Here is a 27,629-nt window from a genome sequence, read left to right as displayed (position 1 = left end):
TTCCACAGTAACCAGAAAACACCGGAGAGTAAGTGGGAAAAATGCACATATGCTGGAGCGTCTCTCTCTCTCTCTCTCTCTCTCTCTCTCTCTCTCTCACACACACACACACACACACACACACACACACACACACGCTTCTGGGAATATTTGTCACCAATCTAGGATGGGAAATGAGGAAACCATTTCCAGGCGCCTGAGAACGTGGATGTTCTGAAGACAGGACTACCTCCCTTTATGTCACAGGTGTATGGCCACAGACCACATGCTTCCTCGTTCTCCTGTGTGACTTCTGGGGTACCTGGGCTGAAATACCCTCCTAGTGACTTAGTTAAACACAAACCTAGGAGCTGCTGGAAGGGGGAATCTCACAGATGGGACTCCAGCTCCTCATTAGTTCTCTGTGGTCTGTCAGGGAGAGGTGACGGGGAAGGAGGGGTGGCCTCTCAGGAGCCCTCCAGAAGGAGGCTTAAGCTGCTCTGGCCTGAGACAGCCCCTTCCTGCCACACCCTCACATGCCATCCCTAGACTGCACACTTGTTCAGCAGCTCCTGAAGCGGCTCCTAGAGTAAACCATGTAGGAACGCACGAGCACACCAAACAGCCGTGTACACACATAAGCCCCATACACTCAATGTTGTGAAGTAACTACAAGTTTCTTGGGAGCACACATAGCCCCCAGCTATGAAATCTGTGTAGCCTGAACCTAAAGCAATGCCAGCAAGCAACCCTGAACCCACACATGAGTGAGAGGCAAGCCTCCTTCAGATGCCATCATATTCCACATGTCACCTGCGTAGCTCTGGGCAGTGTGGTCCCCTGCACAGGTTCAAAAAATGTCCCTTTCCCAGAAAAAGCCCTGCTCTGCCACCTCCTGGGATCTCTCCAGAGAAGCATCTGTCTGTCCTTGGAGAATGTTACGTATGGAACTTGCTGGCCAGCCACAGGAGCAGCTCATGATTTTTGCTTCGGTGGCTGGGGACTGCTCCATGCATGGCATGGACGTGTTAGTGAGCCTTGCCCACTGGAAAGGGTAAGAGTGTCTATAGGTTTCCTCCTAGCTGCGCCTTGATAAAGAGCACACAGAGTCTTGAGAACCACTGCCTGGCCATGCAGGAAGGACACTCAGCTTCTAAGGCCTGGCCATGCTGCACAGGAGAGCTCCCGTCTTCCACATTCCTTCTGGCACCAAGGGCTACCTATCGTCCTTTGATTCATCTTAACCGTGTACAATACAAGCCCCTCTAGCACCGCCGTCACCCCCACCACCCATCCCACCCCACTCCACCCCAGCACTATCACGCCTTCTCACTGGCGTATTCTTATGGCCAAGAAGCTGAAGACTTGCAGGCATCCCTCAGGCTGGTCTCACAGTAACTCCATTTTCTGCTGAGTTTACAGCATTTCGGCTTTAGGACATCTTCCCTTGTCTATGTTATTCTTCCTATGCTCTCTCAGATCAACCGACCACGGGCCTGCCTGGCTGCTTTCCAGAGTCAGACTGAAGGGTGCTCTTTGCCTGGTTCTAGGCCCCAAAGGCCTCCTGCAACCTTGCAGTTGATCTGTGCTCTGCCTTTACGAGGAGCGCCTATCCAGGTCCTCCTCTGTCCAGTGCCGACTGTAAAAAGCATAAACTAGGCAGAACGGCTTCCACCCTTGCCCCCACCTGGGCTGCCGCACAGTATGACTCTCTCTATTTTGCTCCAGGAGCAAGCTGTCTACTCCCCCTTGGTTTATACTGTTGAAATTCTTTATATGATCTCTACCCACTCCTTTACAATCCAAATTAACTACTCATACTTCTACCCATAGCTGTCTATTTTCCTTTTTTTAATTTATACTTGTTTATTTATTTGCATTTCCTGCTCCCAGCCCCCTCCCCCTCCCCTTCCCACCCTCCCTCCCAGTTATTTATTTTTCTATTAAATAAAAACGAGATAAGGAGCTGGGGAGATGCCTCAGTGGTTAAGAACACTGACTACTCTTCCAGAGGTCCTGAGTTCAATTCCCAGCAACGACATGGTGGCTCACAACCACGTGTAATGAATTCTGATGCCCTCTTCTGGATGCAAAGAGAGCACTCATATAACTAAATAAGTCTTTAAAAAGAAAATAATGAGATAAAGGCTGAAGAGACGGCTCAGCTGTTAAGAGCACTGGCTGCTCTTGCACAGGACCCAAGTTCAGTTTCCAGCACACACTGGTGGGTGATAATCATCTAAAACTCTAACTCCTGGGGGTCTAATGCCCTCTTTTGGCCTCCATGGGTGCTACACACACATGGCACACTTACAAACATGGACAAAACACTCAGAGACAAGACAAAAATCTTAATGAAGAAACTTAAATGAAATTTTTGAAAAAAGTAAATGATATGACCCATAGACTGTTGGGACTTTTGAAAGGGGATGGGGTCTTTGAGAGAGCATTTATGTATCCAAGGCTAGGCTCAAACTTAAAACTCTCCAGCCTCCACCTCCGTAGTGCTAGAATTACAGGCAAGTACAGTCACATCTGGCCTGACTCTTTAGTTCTTCAGTGATGCTGATTTGTGGCTGAAGCTACACATGCTGAATATTCTCACCTTTACATAGTATTCAGCAGTAAAACATGCTCTATACTGTGGCAAAGCAGCAGCCACAGTACAGGTATGAACAAGGCCCTTTCACCTGCTATGGTCAGAGGAGTGTCAACAACCAGCCTGGCAGCACACAGGATGACAAGCACTGACCACAAAGACTTCAAGAGAAGCGCGTTACTCAATCCAAGTACTAGGAGACAGAACACAGGGTGCCTTCCACATAGCAGTATGAGATGAAACACATGAGTACAGCGCTCTCTCTCTCTCTCTCTCTCTGTCTCTCTCTCTCTCTCTCTCTCTCATTCACACACACACACACACACACACACACACACACACACACACACACACACACACGAGGGGGTGGGGAGGAGATGGGACGATGCAGTATGTTCCAAAGAGGTTGTAGCCAAAACTCAGACAAGGGCATCTCAGTGCCTCTGCCACAGACAGCAGCTCAGAAAGACATTTCACCAGCCTGAGACCATAGAGCTGGCCAGGCATAGGTTAGATGTGAACCCAATGTTCTCTTATAACAGCAACTTTCTAAAACAAAACAAAAAGCTGAGCTTACACTACTTCTCACAAATCAGAACTTTCTGGGAGAAGCCAGAGCCCCCTTAAGAGAACCTAAGACCTCTTTTTACTTTACAAATTGCCCTGGGCAATTCTCATGAGTCCTTTGGCTTTAAAAGCAACAAAACAAACAAACAAATCTATACAACAACTTCTCAGTTACATACACACACATACCCCAGCAACAGCTCTGCTGAGTCACCTCCCTTCATCTCTGCTCACCCCTGCTACAGTGTCCAATTAGCACCTCTGCTCACCCCTGCTATAGTGTCCACTTAGCACCTCTGGCTTCTGATGGCGGCCTTCTGTCTACTTTGTTTAAAAATGCATTGCCAGCATCCCAAGACCACCAGCCACAAATGAAGTCTGCTACTTCAAGCCCACGTAAATTTAAGACTGGGCTCATCCTGAGCTAAGCATCTTGGGGTTCTGGGGTCTTCACGCAGCTAGCCAACATCCCAAAGAAGACAGAAAGATGGAGCACCAGAGCCAGCAGGCATCAGTAAGCAAGCACAAGCACTAAGCACACAAGCAGAGGATGTCTAGAGCCACCTTACCCACCAGGCAGAAGTTGATATTAAGCACTGAAAATTAAAGATCTCAAATTCAGTGAGTTTCCTGGGGTGTGGCCAGCATCCCAGGAACTTAAGACTATTTACAGCTCAGAGCCACCGAGGCTCACAGGACGTTCATGAGTCACCCTAGTCATGGTACTCTAGCCTTCACTTTAGCCCATCTTCTGATGGGAGACAAGGATGTCAGAAAAGTCTCCCCCTAAGCCAATTATAGTGGCTCATGTCATAATCCCAGGCTGGAGAGACTAAGGCAGGAGAACTTCTGTGAATTCAAGGCCTACTGATTGAGAAACACTAATCCAGAGAGCTGCCTGACAATGTTTTTAATACTAGTAAAGCACAGTACTGGGTCACACGAGAATAAAGAGTTTGTTGGAAAGGGTGGGGGAAAGTTCTTCCTGAAGATGAAGCAGAACTCATCTTCTATGGAGCACCTTCAGAAAACAGAACTGTATCAAGGCAAACAGTACAGAACGCATGGAAATGAGCTCACAGCAGATGCAGTAAAGGCACAGAAATCCTTGTGAGAGAAGGGAGAACTCCAGTCAGTAGGGTCTTGTTGCATAAGCCAAGCTGGCCTCCAGGCTGCAGCATCCTCTAGCTTCAGCCTGCTAAACGCTGGGATTAACATGCACCACATGCCAGGCTCCTTTCTTCTCAAATCCTAAAGAAAAGCCACTAAAATAAATGAACTTAGAACTGGAGAGAGGCCACAACGCTGTAACAACTACCTAATGTGGTCGATTTCATGCCAGTGTTGGGAGGTGAATTCAGAAATCAGCGAACAACTGGAAACTGAAATGTAAAGATTCATGGGAGGGGATGGGGCCATGGCTCTGCAGGACACAGGATTAGTTCCCAGCACCCACATCAAGGGCTCCCAAACACCTGTAACTCTAGCTCCAAAGGGAGCCATCACCCTCTTCCGGCATGCACACTTATGTTAAACCACATATGTGTAAGTGATTGCTTTAAATGTTTATGAGAGCTGAGAATCAGTCAGGAGAGAGCATGCCTTCCACTCGCAGTCCTGGGTTTGAGTCCCAGCACCTCACATAAGAAGACATGGTACAGGCCTGTGATCACAGCTCTCAGGAAGTGGAGGCAGGAGGCAATCAAGAGGCCAAGCTAGTATACATAAGACCATAAGTACAAAGTACTTAGAAAAACAAGTTATGTACAACAAGGAGAAACTAAATGAAACCACCTTGGGTGGACATGACAACGCTTCCCAGAGTAACCTGGAGCCAACGCAATTCCCTTCAAAGAGCATGAGTTCTGTGGGTACTAGAGAAGGCCTGAGCTGCCGGACCACAATCTAGCAGGACAGTTGGCTTTACTATGTTGGCTTTGAGGGCCGGAATGTGTCTGGGTCTGCAGGGTTTGCTAAGGACTCCCCAGCCTTACGTGTGAACCTTTAGTCAACAGCCCAGTGCGTACAGAGGAGCGTGTGGAAGATCAAGAAGATCAAGCCCGGAATCAAACAGAAGCATCCAGAATTCAGCATCAGGGAAGAAGGAAGCAAGCCCAGCATTCGAGAGACCAGCCACTCCACAGGCAGACAGCCCTACCGTGGGCCTGCCACACTCAGCCTACAGAGCAGAGGCTCCTGGCTGAGGGTGCTGAAGCCCGAGACATTCCCACAGCACTCGCCAGTGAAGGGAAGCTAAGCGAGAGACCAGCTCTCCAAGAAGGAGGCAGGCTAGGAACCAGATCAGCTTCCTTTAACAGGAAAACAAAAGATCACCAGGAACTAAGAGTTGGCAGCCAGATTGCTACAGGGAGCTTAAGTCTTCACTAACATTTCAAGTCTCTTGACTCAGTCAGTTCAGAGAAAGGGAAAGAAAAGAACAAAACTTCTCCTGACAAAGTTTTGCACCACTGCCCTGAGGGAAGTTTTAATCACTTTTAAAAAAATTTTGGAAACCATTGCTATACAAAATCCCTTTGTGTGTGTGTTTCATTTTATTTTGTCTAGTTTTGCTTTTGAGATAGTCTCATGTAGCCCAGGCTGGCCCCAAGCTCGCTATGTAGTCAAGAATGACCCGGAACTTCTTATCCTTCAGCTTTTACCCCGACTGTGGGGATGACAGTCACAGGCTACCATGCTGGGTTTTACACGGTGCTGGCAATGATTGAGCCCACTGGTTCTACTCTCTGAACCATCTCTCCAGTCCTAATTTTAAACTGTTTAAAGAAAAAAATCAACTGCTTTAAAAAATAAAAAAAAAATGTCTGTCCTCGGTAATAGTCTTAGTTAACTACAATCAGAAAGGCTTGGTTCTAACAGCTGTTGAGTTGTCAAGCAGTGCAAGGTGGCAACCCCGGAGGCAACGCCTGCCTGTGACTGGGAGCTGCCTGCACGGCTCCTGGGTGCATCTGCACTGTACCAACACTCCTGCTCCGTCATCAGGCTATGTCTAGCCACAGAGAGCAGGAAGGTAACTTATTCACCGTTTGTATAAAAATGCCTGCGCTGGCCCTTGAGGCCTTCTGGTTAGACAACACAGTACTGGCCTTATTAGAATGCTTGAAGCTGGGCTGGCCAGGTGGCTCAGTGGTTAAGAGTGCCGACTGCTCTTCCGAAGGTCCCGAGTTCAAATTCCAGCAACCACATGGTGGCTCACTACCATCCGTAACGAGATCTGACGCCCTCTTCTGGAGTGTCTGAGGACAGCTACAGTGGACTTATATATGAAAAAAGAACGCTTGAAGCCCAGGAGTATAAAGGATGGCTCACCAAACCACTGCTTCCACAGCAATGCAGATGCTTCAGCAACTACTGCTCCTCCAAATGTCTTCAGCGCTAAAGTGCCTCACTGCCATCCCTACAAGTACAACTATGTGAAATCAAACTCACAGCATACCTGCAGGAGAGACAAGCCAGGCACAACAGAATTAAGTCCATTTCCATCTCTGGAAGCCGAATGTCACTGCTGGGTGAAACCCCATCCCTGTAACCTCACAAACATTTTTATCATGATTAAGCTTTGGCATCAAAGAAAACAGGCCTTCTTTTCTTTTTTTCTTGAATTTGCTCATTCAGGTGCGGAATCTGAAACTCTGGACCCCACGCCAGCTGAGGCTGGCAGTGTTCCATGGCCTTCTGGACCCCACGCCAGCTGAGGCTGGCAGTGTTCCATGGCCTTCTGGACCCCATGCCAGCTGAGGCGGGCAGTGTTCCGTGGCCTTCTGTCTGCCAAGGAGCACAAACAATTAGAAGAGCACCCTTGGAGCCCAGCAGCCTTAGCCGTGTCCAGCCGGGTGTCAGATGACCAGCAGGGGACATAGATTTCCAGCAGAAGGCCTTGGGTACCACCTCCTACTAGACCTGGACCTCTGCAGCATCTCCAAATGGGAGGCAGTGACCTTCAAGAACATCTCTCGGCACTCTCTCGAGGCCTCCTTAGAGCTGAAAGACTGGTGATGGCTCCTATGTTAGTCTTGTGAGTCACACTCAAAGCCAGCAAGTAGAAGCCCAAGGTTTAAAGTTCTTTGTCAGAGTGCATGATCTGGACAGAGGTCATTCAGCTAGGTAAGCGCTCCTCCTCCTCAGAGGCAGCAGGTAAGCAAAACGCAGCACCGCCCCATTCAGTATGCTGCCGCCTTTTAGATGGTTCTAGAAGCCAGTCTATGCCCCACTGCCCAGGTTCTGTGTAACAATGCTCGTCTCTTCCTGAATCTGTATCAGTGACTTCATGCATCCATCGATGGGATCCTGGGGTTCTGCTCTCGAGTTCCCTGTTAGAGCCTTCTGGATAGTGTGGCCCTGTCACCACCACACCCAGGTGCTGTCCCAGCTCTCATCTTTCTAATGAGGAAAGCAGAACTTGGAAATGTCTGGCCCCTGGGAATGTCCAACTAGGTGACCTTGGCACTCAGTGCTCCCAGACAGACAGAATTCCAAAGCATGTGCCCTTGAGGTCAGGCCACAAAAAACCACCCTCTTCCACCCCTGCTGCTCCCATAACCTGGTAGAACTAGAACCGAGAAAAAAGATGCTGTCAATACTTCCTCAGCTCGGAAGACACCATGTTCCACAAGTGACAAAGGCCCAGGTGCTGTCCCCAGAATAGGCAGTATCTTATAAGAAGCAAAGATCACCGCTCTTTTATTTCACCTGGGGACAATACTGCTGTTTGCTGCAGGCCCAAAGCTCTGGAGTCAGTATGACAAACATGGCTACCAATGTAAAATGCCACCAGAGTGTAGGTGTGACCAAGGAGGGTAAGGTGTCCTTCAATGCCTGAGACAACTAACACAAAGCCCTCCCCCACGAACGCCCCAGGCCCTGAGCAGTCACATAGGAAGTCATGTCTGACTCTGAGCCCTGGCCTAGGCGGAAGTCAGACAGAGACGTCCTTGCAGTTTTTATGGAACTTGAACTCTCTAGGAACTCGACTACTCTGTCAGTCTAGAAAAAACTACACTTTGCTTCATTGGAAACAGCACAAAGAACTTGGCATTCTGGAATATTCCACTGCCAGTCGGTGATGCCTGCAACCACTGTCTCCAGGCTGCATCTCTGTCCCACTGTCTCCAGGCTGCATCTCTCTCTGTCCCACTGTCTCCAGGCTGCATCTCTCTCTGTCCCACTGTCTCCAGGCTGCATCTCTCTCTGTCCCACTGTCTCCAGGCTGCATCTCTCTCTGTCCCACTGTCTCCAGGCTGCATCTCTCTCTGTCCCACTGTCTCCAGGCTGCATCTCTCTCTGTCCCACTGTCTCCAGGCTGCATCTCTCTCTGTCCCACTGTCTCCAGGCTGCATCTCTCTCTGTCCCACTGTCTCCAGGCTGCATCTCTCTCTGTCCCACTGTCTCCAGGCTGCATCTCTCTCTGTCCCACTGTCTCCAGGCTGCATCTCTCTCTGTCCCACTGTCTCCAGGCTGCATCTCTCTCTGTCCCACTGTCTCCAGGCTGCATCTCTCTCTGTCCCACTGAACCTGTAGGCTCAAGCACATGCTCTCCCATACACTGCGGTCCTTTCACGTCTCCCCATTAACATAAAGCTCTATTTCCAAACATTATGTTTGGGGACAAAGGGACATTTCAAAAGAGAGCCTGCACAGACACTGTGTGTACAAGTATGTAGGGGGCTGGGGGGTGAGCTGTGCAGCCCACTCCAGTCATGAGAGAAACCCTGTCTCTGCTGAGAGGCTAGGACACCGAGGGAGAACAGAGTGAATCTGGGGTCGTCAGGAACTGTCTCAAGAGAGGACAGGCAGTTACTTGGTACTCTTGACCACCCCAAAACCAAGCAAAGTAACCCCTCCTTTCCCTTCCCACACAACCCACCCCTTTGAATCCATAAAAGCACCGACTGTTGCTCTAGTTACAGCACACATGGGCAGGGTGGCACCCACCAACCACCTACACCACAGCAAAGCCACTGGTGTCCCTTTAGGCTGCTGAGGCTGGCATCGCTACCCTACTGTTCTGCTCTTCCCAAATCTAACAGGCAAGAGGAGGCCTTGGAGCACAGAGATGGCGCTAAGGCCACTACTGTGAACGGACTTCCTCCTAGACACCTTGGGAAAGAATTAGAACATCAAGAACACTGGGTGGGTGCTGCCACCCACAAGGTCTCATGCCACACTGCCTATGGAGCCAGTGTGAGAAGGACCCCTTCTGAGACACCTTTCCATCCCACTGAGCCAGGCATGGAACCTTCCAAGCCAGCAGAGTGCAAACCATGCAAAGCTCTCTTGGAGGCCACAAACCTATTTAAAAATTAGGCACAAGGCAAGTCTCAGACTAAACGGAAAGTTTTCTATGATCAAGTAAAAATTATAAATATTACCCCCGCAGAAAACATAGGCAATAGTCAGCCAGAGATAGAAAGAGAAAAGAAGCAACATACATGGGCCAAGTTCATGGCCAGGTGCAAGGAAAGATGAGTCCAGCTGCTTAAGCCAAGAAACAAAGTTGGAGCAACTCAGGCCGTTCCAGCAGAGCCTGTGTTTGGTTTCGGTCTAAGTGAAACCAGCCCCATGGAAGCACCAGGGCAGATATCCGGGGCGAGGGCAGATCAGTAACAGCGGCGCCTGGGCTGGCACGGAGCGCTTTCCCAGGGTGGCCTGCGGAGCCTCGGTCTTCTGGACTTACCATCGCACTTTGTTGCAGGTCTGGGTGGCGCCAAGTGGGGAACCTGCCACCATGGGGACCTGGATGGGACTGTGCTGTTTATTGGTGACCAGGTCTAGCTTCTCTTCCAGAGATTTGCAAGTGGCCTCGAGAGCTTGCAGCTTGGCCTCAATGCTATCCAACCGCAAACATATCGTCTGGTTAATAGAGTACAGGAAAGACTGGAAATGAAAACAGAAAAGCTTCAGAGAGGATGTCTTCCACTGTGAGCAGCAAGTCCTTAGGACCCTAGCTGGCTCCTAAGTCCACCCAGTGTATTTCAGCTGAGTGAGCCCTGGGCCGAGCCAACATATTCAGTGAGGAGCCCTGGGCCGTGCACAGGGATTCAGCCCTCTGTGTCTAATAAGCCCTTGCAATCTCACCTTTCCTGAGGCCATGGAGTAATAAGCTTGTCACTATGCTCATCCAAATATTTATACAGTAAAGCTACAAAATTTTTCTAATGCTGAAAGATAAGACTACTATCCAAACCCTGAAAACCAAAAAAAGATGGCTGGACACAGCTATACCTCACTGAAATCTGTCAATGACCCCTTCCAGGGACCTTCTAAATATCAAGTGTGCCACCTAGTGGCCCACAAGAGGAGCAGTTTCCAACTAGCAAGCTGGAAGTCAGCAGCAGGCCATGTGCTCGGTAAGCTCAACAGGATGGCTTTGCTCTCCCAAGGGCCAGTCCTGTCACAAGCTACCATGTACATGGCGCACACAGGAACTCTACTGTGAAGAGAGGCCTCCCAGGCAACATTCTGGGTGCCAGGAAATCATTCAACTGTGTATGGCCAGCAGCCGCTGAAGAAAACACAATGAGGATTCGGCTGGAAGAGAAATGCAGCCTCAGGCACCTCAGGAAGAAGGTGCTAGCCTATGAGAACAAAGGGTCAGGCCAGCGCTGGACCTCAGAGCACAGGCAGGCAGAACAGCGTGTCCCTCTGCACCCAGTCCAAGTTAATGGGAGCCATCTCTGCTCTAACTTGAAAGGGAATCACGGAGCAGAATCACAATCATAACAGCCACAGAAGCAGATACCACACCAACAACAACCGGGTGTGGCAAAGCACGAATGCATGGGTCAGAGCATTCTGAGTAGCCAGGCACGGCCCTGAAGAACCCTGAGCTTGCTCTATTTCTCTGCTATGCACAGCAGTCAGGAGCAGCCATGGGAAAGTGCTGCATACCCAAAGCCCTCACATCTGCCCCAACTCAGCACATCCTCTGCCAGAGCCAGCACCACTTAGAGAAGATTCCTTTTCTTCAGTGCTACGGGCCTTACTCCTCCATTTCCTGTCATTAACCAGCACCCTGAACCCTGGCTTAAAGGCCTCTTTTCACAGAAAGACACTAGTAAGAAGAAGGTTAAGGAGAAGACCTGACGCTCCCCGCTAACCATGCTCTCTAGGGGCAAGGCTGTGCCTGCGAGGGAACAAGCAGCAGCGCTCAGCTCATCCCCAGTGTCCACTCGGCTATCAACGGAGCAGCGTCGGCAGTGCAGGCAGACACCATGACAACTACATGGTGGCCAACTGAGAGAGGAAAATCCCTGTTACAGACTAACTAACATCTCAAGCAAACCCATAGAGGAGAAGAGAGACAGCATTCTTCCTGACACTGCTCCACGGGTCAGGTGCCCACAAACAGCCCTGACCTGTCTGGTGAGAATTACTTTGGCAATTTGGTACGTGAATGTCTTCCAATCCCGTGACAGCACTCGGCTGCATGCGACAGCACACATGCAGTGTCTCCAGCAGACCCCAGGCAGCTGCTTTCCTCCATGGTCTGTTTCTCTGTGTGCTCTATGCTACAGTTAAGGTCACGGGTTACTTTGAGATCTGATACTGTCAAGGTGGATTTCACTCAATATTTTTTGAGATAGCTTCTTTCTATGTAGCCCTGGCTGTTCCAGAACTCAATATGTACACCAGGCTGGCCACAAACTCAGAGATCTGCCTGCCTCTGCCTCTCAAGTGCCAGGGTTAAAGGTGCGTGGTGCCCCTTCTGGCCTGAGTAGATTCTGAATTCCCAGCTTCAGCTGGCACTACCTTCTTGTCACCAGAGTGAGCTGAGTGTCTTAAGAAGTCACAGTTGACACAGAGAAGCCTATGACAAGGACTGGTGTCATCTGAGTCACTCTTATAAACTTCTCTCCTGTAATAATATTCACCTCGTGTTCTGCAGACACTGGATCCCAAATAAGCAAGTCCGGAAGCAATGCACCGACTGCCTAAGGAGCCTCCAACCCCAGCCAGCCTTGGGGGTGGGCCCCAGTGACCTCAGGACTTGGGGGTGGGCCCAAGTGACCTCAGCTCTCCTCCCACCTGAGGCAGGCTTACTCAGGCACAGGAAGACTCTTCGCTTGTCCTCTCCCAAATCCAGTGTTTCCTCCTGTCTTTTGCCGGAAGGACCTGGCCTGTATTTTCTGCAGCATTTCAGTGGCATCTCAATACTACAGGGCCAGGCCCTTCCTGTGGCCTCATCTGGAAAAAAGCTCTTTGCACATGTATTTAAATAAATGACCCATCTGGGCCTGAGTGAGGGTAGGCCTCAGGCATGGACTCGAGTAATAAGGCTGGGACCAATAGGTCACAGCAGAGGAGGCAGGGAGAGCCTCCTTAGAATCCCAGAAGGTGTGGCCCTGCCACTGCAGAGCTGCAAGAGGGTTGGTTCTGCTATTCTAAGCCCAGGTTGATGGTAGAAAGTTACACAGTGCCCACAGGAGCCACACGGTACCTTTATAGAGGGGTCCTGGCAATTGATCTCTAGTCGCTGGCGCTTCAAGGCAGGTTCATCATCATCTGTCACGACATGATTCTCCAAAACAACTGAAAAGCAACCACAGAGACAGAAGCTGGAGTGAGCATGCTGAGTTCCTTGGGGCTCTGTGCCTCTACAGCCGAACACAGTGCCGGTACCTTGAGGCTGATGAAAATGGCACAGCCATTTCTTTGTTAAAATCCTCAGCCAGGCAGAAATCAGGCCCTCCCTCATCCATCCCCACCAAAATCAGACCACCCGATCGATACTCCCCAGAGCCTGGTGGGCAAAGCACACTGAGGCGCCGTCATCGGTGACTGCTTCCCCACTGTGTTTAGTGTGTCTGCGGCTACGTCACTGTAAAATCCAAAGCACCCTCACCTGGCCTGGCCTGAGGTCCTGGCCCACTCCCTGCATGGGGCTGAGAGCACGTACATACTGACAGCCACAACCCTCTCTGCATGTCATATGCCCCAATCTAGCACAGCCAACACGCTGACTTACACGGAAGCTGAACTGCTCACGAGCCGCCCACAAACAGTTCCTGCTGACCTTTAAGGCCTGCTTTCAGATAAGCAAGGTAACCCTAACGCCAACCTCTGCAGTACCATCCCAACGTATTAAAGTGATGATCACCAAGCCTAAGAGCAGTTACACCTTATCCCTGCCACACTGCACCTCTATAGCGACCTGCACGGACTAGTCCTGTTCTCACACAGGAGCACTCATTTCCCTAAAGCTTACTTTTATTTATATATATATGTGTGTGTGTGTGTGTGTGTGTGTGTGTGTGTGTGTGTGTGTGTGTGAGTAAATGTATGCAATTCGTGTGGGATGCCCTCAAAAGCCAGAAGGAGTTATAGGTGGTTGGAAGCTGTCCAATGTGGGAAGAAGCCCAGGTCCTCTGGAAGAGAAGAAGTACTCCTAACCACTGAGCCACTGCTCTGGCCTGATACAGCCACCTTCCCAGAATTCTGTGCTCAGCATTTGTACTGACTTTTATGCCATGAATAGTTTCATGTCACTAGTTCAGTTTTTCTCACTGAATGCCTGTGCATTTCTCCAGCCTCTGTGTGCTCACTCACAATAGAAAAGACGAGACTGCTACCTACAGCTCTGTGTCTGCCTTGCCTCCTCCTTTGGCAACACACAGCAGCCATCTAGAGCAATGGCCAGAACTCTTTTAAATAAGTATGTGTGGATGTGTGTGTGTGTGTGTGTGTGTGTGTGTGTACACAAGCACACATGCAGGCAGCCCTGCAATCATCCTATGATTTAAATTTTCACACAGGGCTGGCATCTCTGCTGTGTCTGCTTTACTGGGGAATGAAGTCCGGCAGAGTGGCTTTGATACTGAAAAGACAGGGAGAGCAACAGTGCATCGACTGTCTCACGGCTGTACCTGGGTGATCAGGGCTCAGGTCTTCCACTGCAATCTGAACCACATCCGCCAGGTCCTGCTCTGACATCATCCAGAGCACGAGGAAGGGGCACACTGACAGCAAGAGTCCAGAAGTCACAGGGTATGCGGTTTCTGTCACCTGCAAAACAAATGTCAAGAACCAGAAGGGATGATTAACGTCCCAGTGTGGAACAGCTCATAGCTCTGTGCACCGAAGGATCTAAAGGTCTGCAGGCGCTTCGCTGTAGGGCTTTACTTGGCTTTCGAACACTCAGAGATAACTAACTAGTGGCTTTTTTTCCCTAAATAGTGGAATGAAAGTCTCACTTCCCCATTCTTCACACCACCTCCAACACATCTTCTAGAAGCAGGTCTGGGAGCTTCAGGCTAAGTCTAGCATCTCCAGGCCCCAGCTGCCTATAGAAACCCTCTGCTGGTCAGTCCCTGCAGCCGCCACCGCCGGCCGCCCTCAGCCAGCAGCTCGGCGCCACCTCCGGTCGGCGTCTGCGGCGGGCTCGAAGAGGCGGCTGACGGGGCGGCGGCGGGCAGACGGACGGACGGACGGGCGCTCCTCGGGGTTTGGCGGCGGCGCCTCCATGGGTCAGGCCAGCCGGGCCACTGTGCTATGAGTGTTTCCACCACTCCAAGGAGGCAGCATTCAGAGTTCTTTCTAAGTCGACCTTGTGAGGAGCTGGCGATAATTTGATTCCATCTCCGGGTTTCCTGTAAGCACATCGAGAACCATGAGCAGCTTTACTAAGGACGAGTTTGACTGCCACATCCTTGATGAAGGCTTTACTGCTAAGGACATTCTGGACCAAAAAATCAATGAAGTCTCTTCCTCTGACGATAAGGATGCGTTCTATGTTGCGGACCTCGGAGACATTCTAAAGAAGCATCTGAGGTTGGTTCTGCGGATTGCCACTGATGATTCCAAAGCCGTCTGTCGCCTCAGTGTTAAGTTTGGTGCCACACTCAAAACCAGCAGGCTTCTCTTGGAACGGGCAAAAGAGCTAAATATTGACGTCATTGGTGTGAGCTTCCATGTGGGCAGTGGATGTACTGACCCCGAGACCTTCGTTCAGGCAGTGTCGGATGCCCGCTGTGTGTTTGACATGGCAACAGAAGTCGGTTTCAGCATGTATCTGCTTGATATTGGTGGTGGCTTTCCTGGATCTGAAGATACAAAACTTAAATTTGAAGAGATCACCAGTGTAATCAACCCAGCTCTGGACAAGTACTTCCCATCAGACTCTGGAGTGAGAATCATAGCTGAGCCAGGCAGATACTATGTCGCATCAGCTTTCACGCTTGCAGTCAACATCATTGCCAAAAAAACCGTGTGGAAGGAGCAGCCCGGCTCTGATGATGAAGATGAGTCAAATGAGCAAACCTTCATGTATTATGTGAATGATGGAATATATGGATCATTTAACTGCATTCTTTATGATCATGCCCATGTGAAGGCCCTGCTGCAGAAGAGACCCAAGCCAGATGAAGTATTACTCATCCAGCATTTGGGGACCAACATGTGATGGCCTTGATCGGATTGTGGAGCGCTGTAATCTGCCTGAAATGCATGTGGGTGATTGGATGCTGTTTGAGGACATGGGTGCATGCACCGTTGCTGCTGCTTCTACTTTCAATGGGTTCCAGAGGCCAAACATCTACTATGTAATGTCACGGCCAATGTGGCAACTCATGAAACAGATCCAGAGCCATGGCTTCCCGCCGGAGGTGGAGGAGCAGGATGATGGCACGCTGCCCATGTCTTGTGCCCAGGAGAGCGGGATGGACTGTCACCCTGCAGCCTGTGCTTCTGCTAGGATCAATGTGTAGATGCCATTCTTGTAGCTCTTGCCTGCAAGTTTAGCTTGAATTAAGGCATTTGGGGGGACCATTTAACTTACTGCTAGTTTGGGATGTCTTTGTGAGAGTAGGGTTGGCACCAATGCAGTATGGAAGGCTAGGAGATGGGGGTCACACTTACTGTGTTCCTATGGAAACTTTGAATATTTGTATTACATGGATTTTTATTCACTTTTCAGACATACTAACGTGTGCCCCTCAGCTGCTGAGCAAGCGTTTGTAGCTTGTACATTGGCAGAATGGGCCAGAAGCGTATGTTGTGACCCATTGTGAAAATAAAGTATCTTGAAATAACTGGGGAAAAAAAAAAAAAAAAAAAAAAGAAACCCTCTGCTAAGCACCACCTTCTCCTCAAGGCCGAGGCCTCTCAGTGACGAGCACATCCCAGAGACCATCATAGCTGCGTGGCCCTCCGGACACCTCGCCCTCAAGAAACACCCCTGTCAGATCGGTCTGTGACTTTCCTCCAGCTCCTGTGACATTCTGATTAAGCCACCAAACACCTTATGCTCCAACATGAAAGTGAGGCCCAGTCCATCAACACAGATCTAAATAAAAATGAACAGACCAAGTTAGAAAACCTCGAGTAAACAAATAGAACAGGTAGAGCCTTACCAGGACCAACAGGAAAGCGAATGAACAGAGGAAGTAAAAAGAGCTGAGGGGGATGTTCCAAACGCCACGCCACCGAGAAGACAGGTGAGGAAAGGCCAACAGTTAGCCAGCGCTGGGAGACACGAGAGCAAGAGTGGCAAGGAAATGACCTCAGGGCCGCACCCAAGCATCTCCTGAAGCACAGCTCAGCAGTAACAGCACAGGGCCCCAGGTTCCGAGGCCAGGAACGTGACTCCTGAAAGGGGAAGTGGAGCTCCGTGTGCTGAAACCATTTATTGAAGGGTACGCAGATACGCAGAGGGAAAGATTTCTCCCATACACATGCACGCAAGGGAGCAGATGGCTTACAACAAAGAGAACTCAATCAAAGCAGACAAAGAAAGAGTGAATTAAAATATCTAAGATGCTTGAGAGGGCTGGAGGGGTGAAGGAGACATCCCACACCCACACGGCAGCTCACAACCATCTTTAACTTCAGTTCCCGGGGATCTGACGCCCACTTCTGACCTCTTGCGGCATTGCATTATACAGAATGGACAGGCTTACATGCAGACAAAACACTCGTACACACAATAAAATAAAATGACACTATGAGAAAGAAGTATGAGCCAGCAATTTTCTATCTAAACAAAAATCCCTCTCAAGTCTAAAGGCAGCACTCTGATCCAAATACAGTGTCTAGGAAGAGCACCCTCATACACAATGGGTGGTAAAGAATCTGCAAAAATAAAGCAACTTCAGAAAATGAGAATCAGTAGAAGAGACCAAGTCAGCTCTGACACTGAGGAGAGCGGCAGAGGGAGGCCTCTGCTCTGACATGACACTGAGGAGAGCGGCAGAGGGAGGCCTCTGCTCTGACATGACACTGAGGAGAGCGGCAGAGGGAGGCCTCTGCTCTGACATGACACTGAGGAGAGCGGCAGAGGGAGGCCTCTGCTCTGACATGACACTGAGGAGAGCGGCAGAGGGAGGCCTCTGCTCTGACATGACACTGAGGAGAGCGGCAGAGGGAGGCCTCTGCTCTGACATGACACTGAGGAGAGCGGCAGAGGGAGGCCTCTGCTCTGACAATAGATACAATGCAACTTTTCCAAATGGGGAGAACTCGCCTATAAAATAAATTCTAACCATCTTCAGTAACTGCTGCAAGGGCCACTGGGAGTCCCTGCTAAGTAGCTGCATATGTCTTGTTCTGCTCACACAACACCTGGCACCCCAATCCCGCTGAATCCTCCTGAGAGGTGCAGAAGCTGACATCGTGGTCTGAGAGTGACCAAGTATATACCTGGGCACCACAATCTGGCAGGAAGGGCAAACGCAGGTGTGGGCATGTGCTGACATACTCTGCCCCATCCACTGAAGGAAGAGCAGCAGTGGGCCCTGTAGCAGGCTATGTCCTTGGAGCCTGGCTGCGGTGCTCAAGAGCCAGATTCCTTGAAGAAGGGTAGTTCCATATTCCAAACAAGAAACACAGACGCTAAGCCCAGACAGACTTGTTGGACCACATATAAGGACACTATGAAATCACTGAGCTCCATCTGAAGGAGGCAGCCATCACACTTCAAGTAAGGGTCCCACAAACACGGCTAGGCTCAACAACTACAGGACACACAGACCGATGTGAAGGCCCTACTTTGGGCAAACATGAAAATGCTGACATCAGCAAGTCTAACGGCTGCAGTGAGGTGAAGAACCGCTGGAGACTCGCCGGCTTTTCTCCTTACCAGCTCTGTGGGGAAAGAGGGCGCCAGGGTCTCTCACCTTGCAAAAAATCAAACAGGCCAGGAATGAATGAATGAATGAATGAATGAAGTGTTGTACTGCACCCCAGATGACACATCTTATTAACACAGTAACAGGAGGGACGGTGAGAGGTCTGTAGAAATTAAAGTAGATTTTAAAATTGACAAAACCAAGGAAAGGGCAAAACCAAACAACAATTAGAAATTCAAGTCTAGGTCATGTGATGGAAATATGTGTGTGAATGAGCGGCAGAAGGGCAGCCCATGAGTGTAGGTCACCACACCTTACACACCTTACACACCTTTGGTTTGCATTGTATTTAATCAAAGGGGTTCTTTAAGAAAAAATTCAATCTGGAAAAAAATACTTGCTATTCCTAAGCCAATTCTTTTTTTCTTTTCACAACAGTAGGAAAGACCAGTAAACCTGTGACACTAACCCTAAAAAAAAAAATCAGTCACAAGGAAAGGCCACGGGCAGTGGTGGCACACGCCTTTAATCCCAGCATTTGGGAGGCAGAGGCAGGCGGATTTCTGAGTTCAAGGCCAGCCTGATCTACAGAGTGAGCTCCAGAACAGCCAGGGTGATACAGAGAAACCCTGTCTCGAAAAACAAACAAAAAACAGCAAAACAAAAAAGCAAACAAACAAACAAGGAAAGGCCAAAGCATGGGCAGGTGTTTCACCTGCTGGATAACTGGCAACATTGATACCTGACACGCCACGGGGCCCCAGTGGCTCGCAGGGGCCTTGGGCTGACTCTGGGAGTCCTCCCTGGACACAGGAACCTGCCAGCATATGCACTTACTGTACAAAGACTCACTCAAAAGAGCCGGCAGGGTCGTTAGCAGCAGCGGAAAGCTGGGCAGTGGGCTGTCACACAGGTGCAGCAGCCCTAAGCACCCCCAGGCCTCTGTGCCCGCCCCTTTCCAAGGTCTCTGAGGAGGAACTTGAAAGACAGAGTAGACACAGCTGAAAGAGAACATACCTAGTACCAGAAACTCAGTCTTTTTTTTTTTTAAAGAATACTTTTTAAAGATTTATTTATTATTATATCTAAGTGCGCTGTAGTTGTCTACAGACACACCAGAAGAGGGAGTCAGATCTAATTACAGATGGTTGTGAGCCACCATGTGGTTGCTGGGATTTGAACTCAAGACCTTCGGAAGAGCAGTCGATGCTCTTAACCACTGAGCCATCTCTCCAGCCCGAAACTCAATCTTCTTGCTTCCAAATAAAGAAGCAAAGAGTGAACTTCAGCTCTGAGCCGAGGCAGCGGCCTTCACCTTCCTAAAGCCACCCAGCCAGATTCAGGACTAGACTAAAAGTAGCCCAGGCTCTAGCAAATCCAAAGAACTGAAAATAGACTACAGACCGTTTTCCAGGAAAATGCAGACAGACAAGTCTTTGCCCTTTTCAAGGCTGCAAAGATACTAGAATCACCAGCATGCCTGCCTCAGTACCTCAGGACAAATGCCCCCAGACAGAGACTCAGCATCCCAGCTTCACCTGCAGCAGGTGCAGCTCCAAGACCTGTTCAACCCACAGCCCACAAGCCACATTCACCCTCGGGGAGTGATAAGTGCTCACTTCAAACAGCAAGCTTCGCTTTGATTGCATGGCTTTTATACATGAACCTCATAGATAACAGACTACATCTGTCACAATGTCAAAAGCCTAGACACTCCTACAAGTCTACCCAAGTGCAGAAGCCTCTGGGGACTCTCCTCCAGAGGGAACTGGTGTGCAGCCTGGGCCTTCTCTAGGCCCAAACATGGAAAACCGTGAAAAGCGAAGATGTAGAGGAAGAGACCAGTTCCTCACATGTGTGCATCTAGCCCTGTATCCAGGCCACCTGCTACAGACAGCCTTGTCAAAAAGAACATTAACAACTGCCTGGTCTACACCCGCTTACTCTGGCTCTGTGGCCTATTCACAAATGGCCGGAACCCAGAGATTCCATGAGCTGTGCCTGCCTCTCCTAAGGGGCCAGTGGAAGAGGCTTTTAAATGCCCAACCCCGGCACCTTCCTGCTTCCTAAAAGCTCTGCAAATGGCTTAGGAAAACACTCTGGACCGACTATAAAACCCTGAACTCTGACCTCCTCCAAACAAGGACACCACTGCCCTCCTTCCTCGCTGTTTATCCAAATGCTCCTGTTGCCAGGATAAAAACATTTAAAATTCTGCTAACAGTGAAGGTTTCAATAGAAAAAAAAACTAGGGCAAGCAGCCCAAGAAAACTGGAACAGAGAGACATGCACGCAGTTGCCATTTTGGCAAATTAGCTTTGCCATTTCTCAGAAGGCCTGGGGAGAATCCAGTCCTAATGTAATAAAACAGCTGGACTAAGACTAATGTTCAATAAAGACTCCAACTGCAATTACCATTTAGAGTGCTGAAGCTTCCAGGGTGCACGTGGAAAAAGTGCAGTCCACCAAAGCCACAGCCCAAGCACTCAGCAGGGGTACAGCAAGGTGAGGGGTGGCCCCACCACGTGTTAACATGAAAGAATGATTTAATCATGCTACCCCAATACACCACAGAAAGGCACACCAGTTGGAAGTCCCAGGTCAGTGTGTAGGAACTGCACATGTATGTCTTCCTGTACCTATAAGCTGGCACGGCAGTACCTGGGGGTTGGGTAGAACACCTTAAACCTAAGCTGCCTCCCTCGGGGAGGCAGAGATCCCAGGATCTGAGTGGCGTACCTCCGCAGGACTTACTAATTAGTTATTGGTTGCTTAGTGTCTCTAGGTCAGAGTAGTTCCATGCAGAGTTAGCACAGGCATCAAATCCCAACAGTACCTCAAACATTTTCCCCAGCGCTGGTTGTTGAACCTAGAGGCTTAAGCCCCAGTCTAATTATCTAGTGAGGCCCTCTTTAACCCATCTCACCACAGCCCCCGCCCCATCCCCAGCCCCTCCCTGCACCTTGACTGAACTCCTCAGAACTCCTGGACTAGTGTGTGTGTCAGTCACACTACCTCCACTGGCCCTTACCAGGGCCCCACAGATGGCCTTGCTTTCCTGCCCCACCCCCAGGCCTCCCTCCAGGGTGCCAAGTGTTCCAGGGCACTCAGTGCTCCCTCCATTTGCTCCCTCCTTGCTGTTCCTGAGCCCCCTGAGTGTCAGTCTTTCCTACCAGGCTGCTCCAGCTCTAGGACCGTGGCTTCTCTCCAGCAGGGCTGGCCCTATACCACACACACTGTGCCTAGGCTTCCTGCAGGGCTATTCCCCAGGCCATTGTTCTTAGGTCTCTGCCTGCTCCCAATCAACTCCCTCCCTGCAGGGAGCCAGGGCAAGACCCACTGCTCAATGGGCACTGAAGGCCTGGTGCTCAGCTTCTTGTCACTCACACCCCTACCACACAGCACTCTTTCAGCACAGGTCCCTCCTTGTCCCAGGTACAGCTCACAGCCCTCCCCCGGCACCTCGCCCGTTGGCAGTGGCCCTTGTTCCCCAGCTGCTTGGGCCAAAGCTTGGGCCTGGGAGGTTTATTCTCTCCTACAGGTTCCGCCTCAGGCTCTGACTGCACCCAGGCATCACCTAACATCTGGATTCATGTGCAGTTTTCCAGGGTTTTTTCCGCCTTCTGCTCCAGAGCTCTCAACAGCAGCTCAAGAGCCACATCAGAGACAGACAAGATTTCTTGGGCTCATGCTGCAGTGGCTTGAAGAGTTTCTGTGTCCTCAGCAGGTAGACCAGCAGCATCCATCTTGGGCTCTCTTCCTTGCTCACTCACTGGACCTATCCAGTTATCCCACCTCCACCCCCAGCCTTGTCTCTTCCAGTCAGACGGCCCCTTCACCCTTTCCCACGTGTTTTCTGTTCCCACACAGGTTCTTCGCTGACACTAAATCATGTCTGAAGGACACCAGCACCCACCCCCCTGGTCTCGGGTCCTGCTTTATGGACAAGCACTTTCCTCTGGCTTACTATACTTCATAAAGATCTGCTTTGCTAAGCATCTGCCTCCCAGGCACTGCTGAAAGCTGAGAGCCTGTGAGCAACTGAACGGCCCTCTCCAAGGCATCCTGCAGCTGATACAGGGCCAATGTTCATGCCAGACACAGATACCAGTATGACATCAGCATTGCCACTGAGAACCCACTGGTAAGGTGAACCCGTTTACCCTAGGCTGGCCAGTGCTGACAGTACACTGTGTGGAAAAGTCACACCGTGCCTCATTAGTACATACAATTATGCCAGCCCCACAAAAATTAACATTATTACATTTCAATAAAAACCAAAACCAGGCAAGGTGGCACCACATCTGTAATCCCAGCCCTTGGGAAGTAGAGGCAGGCAGATCTCTGTGAATTCAAGGCCACTCTAGTCTACATGGAAAGTCCTAGGCAAGATAGGGCTACACTATGAGATTCTATCTCAAGCACACACACTAAATTAATTACAAACCATAGACTACGTCTTCACAGCACCTGTGCCTATGCTCTGGTCTCCAAGCCTGCACTGTATGCACTGAATAACTGCATAAACTCAGCTGCTCAGCTTGTGAGTGACAAACTGGCTGTCAATGCTGATTGCTCAGCTGCCTGTCAGTCAGCAATGTGCCATGGTAACTAAATATTTAACTACAAATGTGTTTTCAAATATTTGCAGCATCCATGAGAAAAAACTGAAGTATTAATATGGGACCTTTGAAAGCTGTACTGGGAGGCTGCGATGGAAGAGTGAGCTCAAGGCCTGCAGGGCTACAGAGTCGATTCAGCTGAGCCTAGGCAGGGCCACTTAATAAAGCTTGTCCCGCCGGCCGGCCAGGCAGTGGTGATGCACACCTTTGATCCCATCAATCAAGAGGCAGAGGCAGGCAGATCTCTGAGTTTGGGGCCAGTCTGGTCTATAGAGTGAGTCCCAGAACAGCCAGAATTATAGAGAAACCCTGTCTCAAAAAAAAAAAATTAATTTAAAAAACAAAACATGGGGCTGGAGAGATGGCTCAGAGTTTATACTGGTTGTTCTTCCAGAGATCCTGAGTCCAATTCCCATAATGTGACCTGATGCCCTCTTCTGGTAAGAAAGTATACATGCAGATAGAGCACTCATATACATTAAATAAATAAATAAATCTTTTAAAAATTAAAAAAAAAAAAGCTGTCTCAAATTAAAAAGTAAGCAGAGGTCTGTGGGTGTAGCTCAGTGGTGAAGCATGGATTTGGTCACCAGCATAGGATGGGACGGGTGGGACACACAACACTATTTAGAGCATAAAGCTTCATTTTAGGGGTGAAGATTAAAAAGGGAAACACTCCAGAGCACCGGCTCTCATGACATGAAAAGCGATGAAGGCAGAAGAGAAAATGACTGAACAAAGGCTCACTGTGTTCCAGCACATTCCCCACCGGGATTGTCTCGGTCACGGCATGAACCACATCATACAGGATGTTGAGACAAATGGCTTCTTTCCCGTGAGCCTCGAGGACAGGCATCTCAGAGCTGTTTCTTACATCAAGCCTCTCCAGGAGCCTTCATGCCACATCTGGTTTGGTGGGGTTATTTCCACAGGAAGCAAGACAAGGCAGCCAGACACACAGCCCTGGGCTGGAATGACATGCCAGTCACCAGATGCCTGTCCACCAGTGAGTCTAATAAGCCCACTGCACATGCCCCCAGTGAGAGCCTAGCGTGTTCCTGACATGTCTGGAAAGGGCTGTGGAAAGCATCCATGGCTTGTCCGGCCTCACTTTATAGAAGATAAAAATATGCTTCACTGTTGGCAAAAGCTAAAAGGCCAGGAGCAGCCCTTAGTGAAACAAGTGAGGAACAGATTTAGTCAGGACACCGTGTATGCAAAAAGGTACTCTCAGAAACACTGCAGGAGTGGAAAGAATGTACTCTCGTCCCAAAAGTTCCACAGTGTCCCCAGGGCACTGCTCTGCTCTGGAGACTTAAAGATCCACCAGAGCTGGGATGCCAAGACCACAGTTTCAAAAAAATAAGGATACAGACAAACGACCGGTGGACACTTTTGACTCCAACAGTTGGAATTCAGAGACAGGTGGATCTCTGTGAGTTCAAGGTCAGACTGCTCAACATACATAGCAAATTCCAGGTTGCTTAGGCTACATAGTGTCACAAAAATAAATTACATGAAATATAACTATCAGGATAGCAACTGTTACTTCCTGTCCACTTTAAGAAGTAGCAGAGTGGTAATTAGGCAGCCAAGTCTCCAGGAACATGGAAGCTACTGGAACACCAAAGGTTACCCAAGTCTTTTCAGGACACAGGAGCACTAAGAAATAAAATCCAAAAGCCAGGAGGTCAGCAACAAAATCCATTGTTTTATTAACTAGGGCACATGGGAAAGTTTGGCTTGCTTTTTCCCCCAAAATACACCTGAGACAAAGTGCAAAAAGAACAGATGGGAGCTGAGGAGATGGCTCGGTGTGTGAAGTGCTATGGGGGCTGAGGAGACTGCTCGGTGTGTGAAGTGCTATGGGGGCTGAGGAGGTGGCTCAGTGGGTGAAGTGCTTGCTGTGCATATGTGAGGACCCGAGTTCAGCTCCCCAGCACCCACAGAAAGACCCTAGGGCTGGTGAGGCAGAGGCAGGCAGCTCTTCAGAAACTTGCTGGATTGCCAGGCTAAGCACAGGGAGAAGCCCCAGGTTCCATGAGAAACACTAGCTGGGAACACAAGGAAGAGTGACAGACAGCACCCAGTATTTATCCCTGTCACTTACATGCATGCATGTGGGCACACATTGAATGAATGAATGAATGAATGAATGAATGAATGAAACAAGTTAGAAAATGGCACTCAGACTCTAAGTAAGCTTCACAGGAGGCAAGAGACCCTTTTCCCGGGGCCCCTGCCCTCCCTACCCTTTGGAAAACACAGGCAACACTGTTTTTCTTTGAGATAGAACCTCTAAAAAATGTTTCAAGTTAAGACTAGGAAAGAGGGGGCTGGCGAGATGGCTCAGTGGTTAAGAGCACATGACTGCTCTTCTAAAGGTCTGAAGTTCAAATCCCAGCAACCACATGGTGGCTCACAACCATCCATAATGAGATCTTACTCCCTCTTCTGGAGTGTCTGAAGACAGGTGTACTTACATATAATAAATAATAAATAAATCTTAAAAAAAAAAAAGAAATCTGATGCCCTCTTCTGGAGTGTCTGAAGACAGCTACAGTGTACTTACATATAATAAATAAGTAAATCTTTAAAGAAAAAAAAAAAAAGACTAGGAAAGAGCAAAACTGAGGTCAGGCTACTCCCCTTTGAGGTTGATCATGCTGATTAAACGTGTCACCTCCCCACACAAAGGCCTCTTCCCATAAGTGTCAGGCACAGGCCCCCACAGACCTGCTTCAGCCACATCAAGAGCAGGCCAAGGAGCCTCCACCGCCGATTCTGCATAAATGCTTTTCTCCTAGGCAGTGGACAACAGGCCAAAGGTGTGATGGTGCCAGACAGCCTTCTGGACACACAACTACAGCTAAAGATTACCTTAAGAAAGCCAAATACTAGGGCAGACATGGTAGTTCTGCCTTTAATGACAGCAATCAAGTGGCAGAGGCAGGAGGACCTCTGTGAGTCTGAGGTCCGGGTGGCCTCCCTAGCCAAATTCCAGGCCAACCAAAGCCACATAAGGAGACTTTGTTTCAATGTAAACAAGTAAAAAAGAGAGAGAGAGAAATCCAAATATCTTGGAAATAAGAGGTTCAGCTTAGGCTTGTCCCACAACACTCACAGGCATAGCCCAAGTGAAGGCAAAAAGCTGGTTTGCTGGGAAGCAGCACTTCTGACTTTTGGGATTAGGATCCCCTGCAACACCTTAAAATCAGTGCGGCCCAAAGAGCTGTACATAATTAAACCACATCTGCTATCATGCCAGAAGGTGTTTGAGTATTGCATGTTCTTTTTAAATAATAGTTACGGAAATTTTTTCTTTCTGTCCCCCACCTCCCCTTTTTCAAGACAGTTCCTCTGTGTAGCCCTGGTTGTCCTGGAACTCCTGGCTGGCCTAGAACTCATTCTGTGGACCTGGCTGGCCTTGAACTCTGAGATCTGCCTGCCTCTGTCTCTGCCTCCTGAGTACTATGATTAAAGGTGTGAACCACAACCACGCAGCTGAAATTTTACTTTTTAAACATATTTACAAAATACTTTTTAATGAAAAAGAGCTACAATTTTCAAAATAATAAAGGCATCATGAAAAGTGACAGTTTTGCCCTTTCACAGGCTCCCTAACTGCCAAGCTAAAGCTATGTCCGTAGGCTGGCAGAATGCTTGGCTCTGGATGCAGCCCGACTTTAGCGTACTAGCAGTTCAACAGCCTCTGCACACGGATACACTCATTTGTGGTGACCCTAAAGCTCAGCCCTTGCTTTACTTACTGAATGAAGTCTGGCTGCAGCAGAGCCTGAAACCACACTGGGAACTTTGCTCCTGAATTCCTCAAAGCCCACTGATCTATTCTGCTTGTCCAGTGGGTAGCTCTAACAGAAGTGTAAGCTTTCGTCCATCGTTCAGAAAATCCTGCTCACTAAGTATATGCAGCTACAGATGCCATACATGACATATGATGATACTACAGCATTGTGCCAGGCCTGGGCAAGCAGACTCATAATCCCAGCTCTCAGGAGACTAAGTAGGAAGATCTCAAGGTTAGCCTGGGCTATGTAGTGAAACCCTACCTCCAAACATACATCAGCACTGACTCGTCTTTGAAAGAGCTGTTGGGCTCACAATAGTAAACACAGCTTCCTAAAATTCTAATCCCACTTGACAACTCGATTCATATCACTGACAACAGACTCCTCTGGAATGATAGGCTTTGCACATTTGTAAGAAAAACCACGTTGGTCAGGCTTTCTTTCGTAGTGGCCCATGAGCTAGTTCAGCTCACAGCTTCCATTACTGCAGAGGGCTGTCCTGGAACAATCCCAGTAAAATGTTCTCATCTGTCCACATCTCAGGAGCAGAAAGATGAAGTGAGCTCTAAGGTGGGGACTTAGAAAAGCAATGGCTTTACTGTGTGACATTAGGACAATCTTTTTTAAAGATATATTTATTTTTATTCTTTTAATTATGTTGTGTGTGTCTGTGCATGTGGGAATATGTACAGGTAGTCTCAAAGACCAGAGGCATCAGATCTTCTGGAACTGGAACTACAGACAGCTTTCAGCCACCAGACACAGACGATGAGAACTGACCTGGTTCTCTGGAAGAGCAGCAAGTACTCTTAATCACTAAGCCATCTCTCCAGCCCATCAAGGACATTCTTGGGTAAAAATATGGCATTGTATGTTCTACTGCCTTGAAGAAAGCACAAGAACACAGCATGGTACCCCAGAGCTGACGTGTATTCAAACGCCAGTAATCATAGCCACCACAAATTATGTACCATGA

The 27,629-nt window shown here is 49.2% G+C and overlaps 1 protein-coding gene, 1 non-coding gene and 1 pseudogene across 11 annotated transcripts in view; 1 reads left to right on the top strand and 2 right to left on the bottom strand.

Moving 5' to 3' along the window:
* Positions 1-27,629, bottom strand: part of Banp (BTG3 associated nuclear protein) — an 81,289-nt gene that overhangs the window by 40,670 nt on the left and 12,990 nt on the right. For 8 of the 10 annotated variants that reach the window (XM_017312899.2, NM_016812.4, NM_001110100.2 and 5 more), the window contains 3 exons: positions 14,026-14,164; positions 12,600-12,691; positions 9,837-10,036 (listed from right to left, as the gene is read on the bottom strand). In XM_017312899.2, the coding sequence (XP_017168388.1) occupies positions 9,837-10,036; positions 12,600-12,691; positions 14,026-14,095 (362 nt within the window). In that variant the 5' untranslated portion in view covers positions 14,096-14,164. Of the gene's footprint in view, positions 1-6,472; positions 6,577-9,836; positions 10,037-12,599; positions 12,692-14,025; positions 14,165-27,629 lie in introns of those variants that run through there. The other 2 variants (XM_030243675.1, XM_030243674.1) reach the window with 2 other exon arrangements.
* Positions 10,505-10,567, bottom strand: Mir7237 (microRNA 7237). Its single transcript, NR_106096.1, has one exon. It is a non-coding gene; the product is annotated as a microRNA 7237 (primary transcript).
* Gm17709 (predicted gene, 17709) lies at positions 14,569-16,061 on the top strand (annotated as a pseudogene).

Source organism: Mus musculus, chromosome 8, assembly GCF_000001635.26.
Source record: "Mus musculus strain C57BL/6J chromosome 8, GRCm38.p6 C57BL/6J".
In the NCBI taxonomy this organism is placed as follows: Eukaryota; Metazoa; Chordata; class Mammalia; order Rodentia; family Muridae; genus Mus; species Mus musculus.
The sequence above is the reverse complement of the archived record's forward strand: the minus strand, read 5'-3'. Positions and strand labels throughout refer to the sequence as shown.